The following is a 12,768-nucleotide window of genomic DNA, read 5'->3' on the forward strand; positions in this document are numbered from 1 at the left end:
TGGAGCTGTATTGTTACAGTGAGTGAAAAAAGAATTTGATCCCCTGCTGATTTTGTACGTTTGCCCACTGACAAAGAAATGATCAGTCTATCATTTTAATGGTAGGTTTATTTAAACAGTGAGAGACAGAATAACAACAAAATTATCCAGAAAAACATATGTCAAAAATGTTATAAATTGATTTGCATTTTAATGAGGGAAATAAGTATTTGACCCCCTCTCAATCAGAAAGATTTCTGGCTCCCAGGTGTCTTTTATACAGGTAACAAGCTGAGATTAGGAGCACACTCTTAAAGGGATTGCTCCTAATCTCAGTTTAATACCTATATAAAATACACCTGTCCACAGAAGCAATCAATCAATCAGATTCCAAACGCTCCACCATGGCCAAGACCAAAAAGCTCTCCAAGGATGTCAGGGACAAGATTGTAGACCTACACAAGGCTGGAATGGGCTACAACACCATTGCCAAGCAGCTTGGTGAGAAGGTGACAACAGTTGGTGCGATTATTCGCAAATGGAAGAAACACAAAATAACAGTCAATCTCCCTCGGCCTGGGTCTCCATCCAAGATCTCACCTCGTGGAGTTGCAATGATCATGAGAACGGTGAGGAATCAGCCCAGAACTACACGGGAGGATCTTGTCAATGATCTCAAGGCAGCTGGGACCATAGTCACCAAGAAAACAATTGGTAACACACTACGCTGTGAAGGACTGAAATCCTGCAGGGCCCGCAACGTCCCCCTGCTCAAGAAAGCACATATACAGGGCCGTCTGAAGTTTTCCAATGAACATCTGAATGATTCAGAGGAGAACTGGTTGAAAGTGTTGTGGTCAGATGAGACCAAAATCGAGCTCTTTGGCATCAACTCAACTCGCCATGTTTGGAGGAGGAGGAATGCTGCCTATGACCCCAAGAACACCATCCCCACCGTCAAACATGGAGGTGGAAACATTATGCTTTGGGGGTGTTTTTCTGCTAAGGGGACAGGACAACTTCACAGCATCAAAGGGACGATGGACGGCGCCATGTACCGTCAAATCTTGGGTGAGAACCTCCTTCCTTCAGCCAGGGCATTGAAAATGGGTCATGGATGAGTATTCCAGCATGACAATGACCCAAAACACACGGCCACGGCAACAAAGGAATGGCTCAAGTAGAAGCACATTAATGTCCTGGAGTGGCCTAGCCAGTCTCCAGACCTTAATCCCATAGATAATCTGTGGAGGGAGCTGAAGGTTCGAGTTGCCGAACGTCAAAACCTTAATGACTTGGAGAAGATCTGCAAAGAGGAGTGGGACAAAATCCCTCCTGAGATGTGTGCAAACCTGGTGGCCAACTACAAGAAACGTCTGACCTCTGTGATTGCCAACAAGGGTTTTGCCACCAAGTACTAAGTCATGTTTTGCAGAGGGGTCAAATACATATTTCCCTCATTAAAATGCAAATCAATTCATAACATTTTTGACATGCGTTTTTCTGGATTTTTGTTGTTGTTATTCTGTCTCTCACTGTTCAAATAAACCTACCATTAAAAGTATAGACTGATCATGTCTTTGTCAGTGGGCAAACATACAAAATCAGCAGGGGATCAAATACTTTTTTCCCTCACTATAGATTACAGTGCAGCCTTTGATGTTATTGATCATACATTGTTATTGAAGAAACTCAGTTATTTTGGCTTTACATTACCTGCCATCACATGGTTGGAGAGTTATTTATTCAATAGAGCCCAAAGAGAGTTCATGAATGGAAGCTTCAATAACATCAGATATATACAGTGCGGTGTCCCTCGGGGAAGTTTTCTTGGGCCGTATCAGTGTTACTTTTCATGTTTTGTGTTTTTTATGGACCCCATGACGAATAGCTGCCAAAAGCTAATGGGGAATAAATAAAAAAATACACTTCTAATGACTGGCAGCCTGGTGAAGCTGTGTTGTTGCTGAGCAATCGAGTTGCTCCACCCAGTTTTAGAACTCTGAGATTCGGCTGAAAAATATATTCGTATTGTCAGAAATGCTACAAAAAGATAGCACATCATTAGTTCTCTATTGGCACACATAAATTATCAATTGAATCAAAACTGTTGCCCCTAAAAATTCCATCCGAAAGGTGGCAAGTCTAATAGTCACTTTATGGATGCTGTAGTCTCATTCTTATCCAACGCCTTGATATTGAATTAGGTCGGGGTATTTTTGTTAATGACCCTGTTAAAAATCCGGTATGTGGTTCTCGGAAATGGCCGGATGGCTCATGGCGAGAGGCAGGAAGTGTGTTGTGTACCTACAATCAAGGTGATTTGCACATTTTCATCGACATTGGTGTCATATTGGCATAGATATGAAAGTAGGGATATTTGAATTTAACATTGCGCTTCAACCAAAACCTACTATTGGATAATTTCATAAAGCCTTGCTTTGATGCCTATGTTTTACCCCAACACAGGGGTGTTAAGAACCTACTGGTTTACAGGCCACATCAGGCCTGCAAGTCACATTATGCTGAAGTGCAAAGTGATATGTAATTCCTATTGGAATTCAGCCAGAGTTAGGACATCCAACAGTTTGAATTTGTATTCATCTGCAACCTGCATTCAGGATGACTCTCAGGGTTAGGAATATTGATAAAGGAGACTACCTAAACCATTTAAACTGGAACAACCATTTCAGTAATGGGTGCAATAAATCTAACTAACTGATAGGTTAGTTAATTATCTTTGTGTAGCATAAGATTAATCAATCAATCAATGTACATGCAAAAACAATCCCCAAAAAATCTAGCTGCAGTAGAGCATGCTGGGGAAAATGATAATGATGGCCGTAGTTTTGATGAAAATGTTTTACTCTCCACAGAGTAAACTAGACACAATCACACTCTCACAGTCAACACTGGTTATTAACATTTACATTTACATTTTAGTCATTTAGCAGACGCTCTTATCCAGAGCGACTTACAGGAGCAATTAGGGTTAAGTGCCTTGCTCAAGGGCACATTTACGTCATTTAGCAGACGCTCTTATCCAGAGCGACTCACAAATTGGTGCATTCACCCTATAGCCAGTGGGATTGTTTTGTTTGTTTTATGTTTTAGTCATTTAGCAGACGCTCTTATCCAGAGCGACTTACAGGAGCAATTAGGGTTAAGTACCTTGCTTAAGGGCACATCGACAGATTTTTCACCTAGTCGGCTCGGGGATTAGAACCAGCGACCTTTCGGTTACTGGCACAACGCTCTTACCCACTAAGCTACCTGCCGCTACCTGCCGGGATAACCACTTTACAATTTTTTTTGGGGGGGGGGGACACCAACACCAACACTGTGGTTCTTTTAGAAATGTTACACTGAAAAATCTAAACTGGCCAATTTGCTGTGAGGCTACAGTATATTACATTAACCATATCAATGATTTGAGGCTCACCTGTTTGAGATTGTACTGGCCCCTTCTGTCACAGTTGGGGAAGTTGAGCTCGTACAGATTCTCCAGTGGTTCTCTGTTGTCATGAAAGGTAATCTTGGAGAGCTCCTCCAGCACCTTGTTCAGCTCCAGTTGACAATGTCTCTGAAAAGCACAGACAAAATACTGACTGTTGAACTTACACACATTCAACTCAGCACCATCTAGTACATAAGTGATTGAATTGTATGAAGGGTGCACAGCGTGACAGAGCTGAGGGCTGTGTTCCGCTGGCCTATTTATACTGTACATTAGTATATGACAGCCATCAAAGTGGATCAAAGTGTTGAATTGTCATTTTAGTTGTCCCTCCACAACCCACAACTTACCAGCCCACAGAACTGACTCCCCATTTTTCCTACCCCCGTTTACTGCATTACTATATCTATTGTTGTCTCTAATGGTCTTATCAATTGTGTTCCCCCTCGCCTATTTTCTGTTTAGTGGCAATACATAGAGTTAAATGAGGGAGAAGATCTGTGCATGTATATGGTTGTTTCCTAGGTCTGAACACTTATGGCTCTTCTCTGTGGGGCCCGGGGGCCATGCATATTAGCATGCCACATATTTTTGCTTTGAGCAAAGCTCACATGAACCGGACGACAAGGGGTTGTTTGGAAAATGAATGTAGGGCTAACTAGGGCTGTGTTAGTCAACTAATAACAAGGTTGTCCTTGTAAGGCACGTGATCTTGATTGAAGCAAATAAACACTGTTGAATGCAAATGTAACGCAATTCTACTTGGCTCTGATATTTGGCAAATCTGACTATAACTCTATCCTCCTGATTCCTGCTTAGAAGCAAAAACTAAAGCAGGAAGCACCAGTGACCCGGTTAATAAAAAGTGGTCAGATGATGCAGATGCTAAGCTACAGGACTGTTTTGCTAGCACAGACTGGAATATGTTCCGGGATTCTTCAGATAGTATTGAGGAGTACACCACATCACTCACTGGCTTCATCAATAAGTGCATCGGTGACGTCATCCCCACAGTGACTGTACGTACATACCCCAACCAGAAGCCATGGATTACAGGCAACATCCGCACTGAGCTAAAGGGTAGAGCTGCCGCTTTCAAGGAGCGGGACTCTAACCCGGACGCTTATAAGAAATCCCGCTATGCCCTCCGACGAACCATCAAACAGGCAAAGAGACAATACCGGACTAAGATTGAATCGTACTTCACCGGCTCTGACAATCGTCGGATGTGGCAGGGCTTGAAAACTATTACAGACTACAAAAGTAAGCACAGCCGTGAGCTGTCCAGTGACACAAGCCTACCAGACGAGCTAAATCACTTCTATGCTCGCTTCGAGGCAAGCAACACTGACGCATGCATGAGAGCACCAGCTGTTCCGGATGACTATGTGATCACGCTCTCCATAGCCGATGTGACTAAGACTTTTAAGCAGGTCAACATTCACAAGGCCGCAGGGCCAGACGGATAACCAGGACATGTACTCCAAGCATGTGCTGATCAACTGGCAAGTGTCTTCACTGACATTTTCAACATGTCCCTGACTGAGTCTGTAATACCAACATGTTTCAAGCAGACCACCATAGTCCCTGTGCCCAAGGACACTAAGATAACCTGCCTAGATGACTACCGACCCGTAGCACTCACGTCTGTAGCCATGAAGTGCTTTGAAAGGCTGGTCATGGCTCACATCAACACCATTATCCCAGAATCCCTAGACCCACTCCAATTTGCATACCGCCCCAACAGATCCACAGATGATGCAATCTCTATTGCACTCCACACTGCCCTTTCCCACCTGGACAAGAGGAACACACACCTACATGAGAATGCTGTTCATTGACTACAGCTCAGCGTTCAACACCATAGTGCCATCAAAGCTCATCACTAAGCTAAGGATCCTGGGACTAAACACCAAGACAGTCGTGAAGAGGGCATGACAAAGCCTATTCCCCCTCAGGAGACTGAAAAGATTTGGCAGGGTCCTCAGATCGTCAAAAAGTTCTACAGCTGCACCATCGAGAGCATCCTGACTGGTTGCATCACCGCCTGGTATGGCATCTGCTCGGCCTCCGACCGCAAGGCACTACAGAGGGTAGAGCGTACGGCCCAGTACATCACTGGGGCCAAGCTTCCTGCCATCCAGGACCTCTATACCAGGCGTTGTCAGAGGAAGGCCCTCAAAATTGTCAAAGACTCCAGCCACCCTAGTCATAGACTGTTCTCTCTGCTACCGCACGGCAAGCGGTACCGGAGCACCAAGTCTAGGTCAAAAAGGCTTCTCAACAGCATCTACCCCCAAGCCATAAGACTCCTGAACAGCTAATCATTGCTACCCAGACTATTTGCACTGCCCCCCCACCCCTCTTTTACGCTGCTGCTACTCTGTCTATTATTTATGCATAGTCACTTTAACTCTACCCACATGTACATATTACCTCAATTACCTCGACTAGCCAGTGCCCCCGCACATTGACTCTGCACCGGTACCCCCCTATATATAGCCTCCCTACTGTTATTTTATTTTACTGCTGCTCTTTAGTTGTTTGCTTTAAAAAATGTTTACTTAACACTATTCTTTAAAAAATGTATTGTTGGTTAAGGGCTTATAAGTAAGCATTTCACTGTAATGTCTACACCTGTTGTATTCCGCGCATGTGGCAAATAAAATTTGATTTGATTTGATTTGATATTTCTACTTTGGAATAGAAACGGATTAATGGTGAAAATTCTGCCAATATTTGATGGTATTTCGTAAACAGTTATACCAACTGCAGTATTAAAAGAAATAGGGCCAAATGTATAAGAATATTGGCCTCAGTGGTCTATGTAAATAAATAACAATCTGTCAACACATATGAAGATATAAAGATTTTATTGGCATACAAATTAGGTGTGTGTGTGTGTCCGGAAGAAGGCACTGCTGTACCAAATACCAACCAGGGTCACCACTGACCAGCATTCAATCAATTTACACAACAACGTGTTTAGGGAGGCTCTTATAGTACAGTTCTAAAATCTTTTAGTACTTTTTTTACCCCAATTGGTAGTTACAGTCTTGTCCCATCATTGCAACTACTGTACGGATTCAGGAGAGGCGAAGGTTGAGAGCCATGCGTCCTCCGAAGCATGACCCTGCCAAGCCGCACTGCTTCTTGACACACTGCTCGCTTAATCCGGAAGCCAGCCGCACCAATGTGTCAGAGGAAACACTGTACAACTGGCGACCGTGTCAGCATGCATGCGCCCAGCCCGCCACAGAAGCCACTAGAGCGCAATGGGACACGGACATCCCGGCCGGCCAAACCCTTCCCTAACCCGGACGACGCTGGGCCAATTGTACGTTGCCTCATAGGTCTATCGGACACAGTTGGCTGCGACACAGCCAGGGATCGAACCTGGATCTGTAGTGACGTGTGATGCAGTGCCTTAGACCGCTGCGCCACTCGCGAGGCCCTAAGTTTATCCATTGTAAACTATGTAGTGCCATAATACTAATTGCTTATTACGTTTCTGAACTGTATCTCTCGGATAGTGGATGTGAACAAAGATGGCTTTTTATTTATTTTTGGAATGGTTTGTCCTGACCTGAGTGGGCCGCTGGGTCCTAGGTTCTTCAGGACAGTTGTTGGTCTTCATCCTGGTCTTGACCTCGTTCTGGGCCCGCCTCACGGCCTTCTCTTTGGACCACATCCAGAAGCTGGCATCTTTGGTCGGCTTCTTCTGAGGGGGACCCTCAGTGCCCTGCAGCTCCACTATAGGTCATGCACACACACACACACACACACACACACACACACACACACACACACACACACACACACACACACACACACACACACACACAAAAGACTTAGTGCACTCTTAGAAGAAAGGTGCTATCTAGAACCAAAAAGGGTTCTTCGGCTGTCCCCATAGGAGAACCCTTTGAAGAACCCCTTTTGGTTCCAGTTAGAACCCTTTTGGGTTCCTTGTAGAACTGTTTTCACAGAGGGTTCTACATGGAACCCCAAAAGGGTTCTATCTGAAATCAAAAATGGTTATCCTATTGGGACAGCCACAGAAACATTTTGGAACCTTTTGTTCTAAGAGTGTACATGCCCCGAATACAAACAAGGACATCTGCACATAAAAAGTTTATATGCACCGGAAACTTGTTCCAAACAAAGGGAAAATAATTGCTGAAGATAATGTTCCCTTTATAGACTCTCAGGGTCGACAGAACACACACACACACCCACACATACACATACACACAATCGTTTGCTCTCCTTTAATTAATCCCAAAGGAGCTATCAAGCACTGTGTTTCTGTAAACAATGTGTTGTTATCATTGGAAGACAAAGATTCACATTGGCTCCCTCAAGGCACCATCCTGCTGGTATGTGTCTCACACCCTGATGATGTCACTTATCCTGCTTGGCAGTGAGTCTCAGAAGTGGTCGGGACTATAATCTCATTGGTGACAGTTTGTATGTACCACAGGTTGTAAAAAATGATGAGAGATGGTGCCTAAGGTTGGTTGTGTGGTTAAAGTCAAAGCCCTCAGCACGTACAGTGCCTTCAGAAAGTATCTACACCCCTTCACTTTTTCCAAAAAAAATTGTGTTACAGCCTGAATTTAAAATGTATTACATTTATATTTATTTTGCCACTGGCCTACACACAATACCCCATAATGCCAAAGTGGAATTATGTTTTTAAAATCTATATGAATTATTTAGAAATTAAAAGCTGAAATGTCTTGAGTCAAAAAGTATTCAATGTCTTTATTATGGCAAGCCTAAATAAATTCAGGAGTAAAAATATGCTTAACAAGTCACATAATAAGTTGCATGGACACACTCTTAGTGCAATAATATTGTTTTGAATTTCTACCTCATCTCTGTACCCCAGACATACAATTATCTGTAAGGTCCCTCAGTCGAGCAGTGAATTTCAAACACAGATTCAACCACAAAGACTGAGGTTTTCCAATGCCTTGCAAAGAAGGGCTCCTATTGGCTCCCGATGTCATAAATGCTGTAGGTGGGTGTAGTGGTGGAATCAAGCGCAGGACACCGAAGTATAGTCCAAAAGACTTTAGTGGAATATCCAACAAGGAAAACAGAACAAACTTGCCCGAAGGCGAAACTACGCACGTAGTCAACAAACAAAAGGCGCACTACACAGGTGCGTAAAACGCTCCAACACAGTGGAGTAAAGCTCAACCGAGCGAATAAGGAAATCGACAAGCAAACATACGACAGGAACAATCACACACAAACACAGACACACCCAACGAGACATAAATAGAACACTAATGAGGACTAACTAGCAGGGGTGGTGTGTTCAATAGGGCGATATGGGCGACGCACTGCCAAACGGGAAAAGGAAGGGATTTTTTTTCTAATCAATTATATCACGGCAACAGTAGTTATCAGTGTTGTAATCTAGACGTCTGATCTGCCACAGTGCCACACTGCCACTAAATGTCCAATCAGGCTAAAGTCGTGCTTCAAATGCCCCCCCCCCCCCCCCTTTTGGGGCGATTTCAGTCAGGTTGAAAATCGCCCAGAAGTCTGTCATAGACTCCCATGTAAAATCTATTTTTTTCAAATTTCAGAGCTTTCAATACAATCTCTATGGGTTTCTGAGGGCTTGCACTTACGCGCTTTCGTCATACGTAACGTAACCATGAACGTAACTAAGAAAAGAGCGGGTAGCAGCATCAATCAATTCACGTACTGCTATCAAGATGGCTATAGCGTTCAGTGCAACTCGATTGTCTCTTTGAAAGAAGTTCACATCAAAGAGACAACCACAAAGTGCAGGAGCGCTTTTTTGAGTTCCTTCCCATCTCGGAATCAACCTCAGTCTCAATCGCCAGTGTGCTTTTGGAGAGACTGAACGGTCTTTTTGCCAACGACGTGAAAGTCAAACTCATTGCGCAAGCTTACGATGGAGCCAGTGTGATGAGGCGAGAGAAGGCAAAAGGTGCGTGAGCATTTCAAGAAAGGCCATTACGTGCATTGCTATGCGCATCAGCTGAATTTGATCATGCAGCAAGCTAAAAAGTAACTAGTAAACTAGTCCTCAGCATGCCTGATTTCAATGAGAAAGTCATTGACCGCTTTGCTGCATTGAAAGAGAGAAGAGAACAGTTTCAGTACAAGTAATGTAGCCTCTCTCTCTCTTTGTCCCTCCCTGTCTGTCTCTTTAACACACACACGCCCAAATCAGTTCACAGTTGATGTTGTTTAAAATAGTTATTTTTCATTTTAAAAAAAGTAAACAATTTTTTTTACAAATCTATACAATTGGCCAGAATATGGTTGTTCATATTTACAAAGCCATACAGATAGCTGTGTTTACCTTTTCTAGAAATTATTTTCAAATTCTGTTTTCAGGCAAAATGTCTATCACTGTTCATTTTCACAAATCTATACAAGAGGGCAGAATATGGAAGTCTATAAAAATTTCTTATTACCAATAACTTGCATCAATGTTTTCAGTAGCCTCTATCAAAAGCTCCTGCTTGCTCAGGTGCACATATTTCCAATTCAACCATGAGGCCTTTTTGAAGCAAGTAATGTGTATATCAGTATTGACTTATATGCTGCCCCTGTCTTCATGTTGTTGCTGGACATATCTTTTTTAAAATGTGTGTAGGTCACCTAAATCATCAGAAAAATTGCCCCCCCCTGAGAATTTTTTCAGGAGCCGCCACTGCTAACTAGACACAGGTGTACAACATCAAGACCAAACCAAACGAACATGAAACATAGATCGGTGGCAGCTAGTACTCCGGGGACGACGACCGCCGATGCCTGCCCGAACCAGGAGGAGGAGCAGCCTCGGCCGAAACCGTGACACCCGAGTAGCGCATCGGTCTAAGGCACTGCATCTCAGTGCTTGAGGTGTCACTACAGACACCCTGGTTCAAGTCCAGGCTGTATCACAACCAGCCGTGATTGGGAGTCCCATAGGGTGGCGCACAATAATATTGTGTAGTAAATACTTACCTACTACTTACTCCACAATATTAACCTAAATGAAATAGTGAAAAGAAAGAAGCCTGTACAGAATATAAATATTCCAAAACATCTGCATCCTGTTTGCAATAAGGCATTTAAGTAAAACTGCAAAACTTTATGTCCTGAATACAAAGTGTTATTTTTGGGGCACATCCAACTCCACACATCACTGAGTATCACTCTTCATATTTTCAAGCATTTACATTTACATTTTAGTCGACGCTCTTATCCAGAGCGACTTACAGGAGCAATTAGGGTTAAGTGCCTTGCTCAAGGGCACATCGACAGATTTTTCACCTAGTCGGCTAGGGGATTAGAACCAGCGACCTTTCGGTTACTGGCACAACGCTCTTAACCACTAAGCTACCTGTGGTAGCTGCATCATGCTATGGGCATGCTTGTCATCGGCAAGGACTAGGGAGTTTTTTTATTTATAAAAAATAAATGGAATAGAGCTAAGCACAGGCAAAATCCTAGAGGAAAACCTGGTTCAGTCTGCTTTCCAATAGACAATAGCCTCCTGAGTGGCGCAGTGGTCTAAGGCACTGCATCGCAGTGCTAACTGTGCCACTAGAGATCCTGGTTCGAATCCAGGCTCTGTCGCAGCCCGGCCGCGACCGGGAGACTCATGGGCGCTGCACAATTGGCCCAGGGTAGGGGAGGGAATGGCCGGCAGGGATGTAGCTCAGTTGATAGAGCATGGCGTTTGCAACGCCAGGGTTGTGGGTTCGATTCCCACGGGGGGCCAGTATAAAAAATTAAAATATATGTATACACTAACTGTAAGTCGCTCTGGATAAGAGCGTCTGCTAAATGACGAAAATGTAAAATTAGACAAATTCACCTTTCAGCAGGGACAATAACCTAAAACACAAAGCCAAATATACACTGGAGTTGCTTACCAAGATGACATTGAATGTTCCTGAGTGGCCTAGTTACAGTTTTGAATTAAATACATTGAAAATCTATGGCAAGACTTAAAAATGGATGTCTAGCAATGATCAACAACCAACTTGACAGAGCTTGAAGAATTTAAAAAATAGTAATGTGCAAATATAGTACAATCCAGGTGTGCAAAGCTCTTAGCAATTTACCCACAAAGACTCACAGCTGTAATCACTGCCAAAGGTGATTCTAACATGTATTGAGTCAGGGGTGTGAATACTTATGTAAATTAGACATTTCTGTATTTAATTTTCACAAAAGTTGCTAACATTTCTAAAAACACGTTTTCACTTTGTCATTATGTGGTATTGTGTGTAGATGGGTGAGAAAAAAACATATATTTAATCAATTTTGAATTCAGTCTGTAACACAACAAAATGTGTAATAAGTCAAGAGGTATGAAAACTTTATGAAGGCACTGTATACGAGCCTCTAGCTGAGATTGAATCCCGGTCCCACCTGTCTTTTACACTGTTTCCCTTCAATCTGTAAAAATAATAATAATAATAATAATATGGTGGTGAATGAAGTTGTACCCAAGTGCTTAATCTATGTTTGGTCCACCTGAAGTTTTATAATCTTTGGCAAAGCGTTATCTGTACTACCATTTCCACATGATCAAGCTGTGCCATGCTGTCCAGTTCTTTCACACTACCCTTTTGCAGCATCGCTCGGTTCACTAAAATCAGGCTGAATTGGGCCAACAATAGATACGGGTTCAGGAGGGCTCAGAATTACAAAACGTCTCCATTCTGATATTGTTTCACTCATTTCCTAATCACTCAGTTTTGAAACACAGAAACTCTGTTTATAACTCAGCTGCATTTTGCTATTCTTATAGAGAACACTGGTGCAGAATTGTTGACTACGGAGCAGAACATTACTCCCTGTCATGGAATGTGAGCACAGAATAGTACGGGAAGCGAGCACGGAATAGTATGGAAGCACTTTTAGCCTGGTTTTCTTGCTGAGTAAGGACTTTCTGCCTGCCTTCTCAGGGGAGGTGAACTACCTCCTGGGGGCACTGTGTGAGCGTGTGTTTGTGCGTGTGTCTGTGTGTGTGTCTCACTGCACTAACTGTTATCTGTAATTAGGGAGGCACAAACAGAGGAGTGCAGCTCTGAGACAGTAAACCACTCCCAGGAGGGAGAACAACCCGATGACTTGACAAAGGAATTCGCTGTGCCGGAGTGTCAGAGAGAGAGAGAGAGAGAGAGAGAGAGAGAGAGAGAGAGAGAGAGAGAGAGAGAGAGAGAGAGAGAGAGAGAGAGAGAGAGAGAGAGAGAGAGAGAGAGAGAGAGAGAGAGAGAGAGAGAGAGAGAGAGAGAGAGAGATTCATATTCAGAAGAAATATACACGTTTCAGCCAACAAC

General features: G+C 43.3%; 1 protein-coding gene across 2 annotated transcripts in view; it reads right to left on the reverse strand.

Moving 5' to 3' along the window:
• Window positions 1-12,768, reverse strand: part of LOC311130024 (insulin-like growth factor-binding protein 2-B) — a 71,694-nt gene that overhangs the window by 51,127 nt on the left and 7,799 nt on the right. For both annotated transcript variants that reach the window (XM_084162626.1, XM_084162625.1), the window contains exons 2-3: window positions 7,023-7,189; window positions 3,422-3,562 (exon numbers count right to left, since the gene is read on the reverse strand). In XM_084162626.1, the coding sequence (XP_084018752.1) occupies window positions 3,422-3,562; window positions 7,023-7,189 (308 nt within the window). The remainder of the gene's footprint in view (window positions 1-3,421; window positions 3,563-7,022; window positions 7,190-12,768) is intronic.

The sequence above is a fragment of the Coregonus lavaretus genome, assembly GCF_964263955.1.
Source record: "Coregonus lavaretus genome assembly, chromosome: 5".
Taxonomy (NCBI): Eukaryota; Metazoa; Chordata; class Actinopteri; order Salmoniformes; family Salmonidae; genus Coregonus; species Coregonus lavaretus.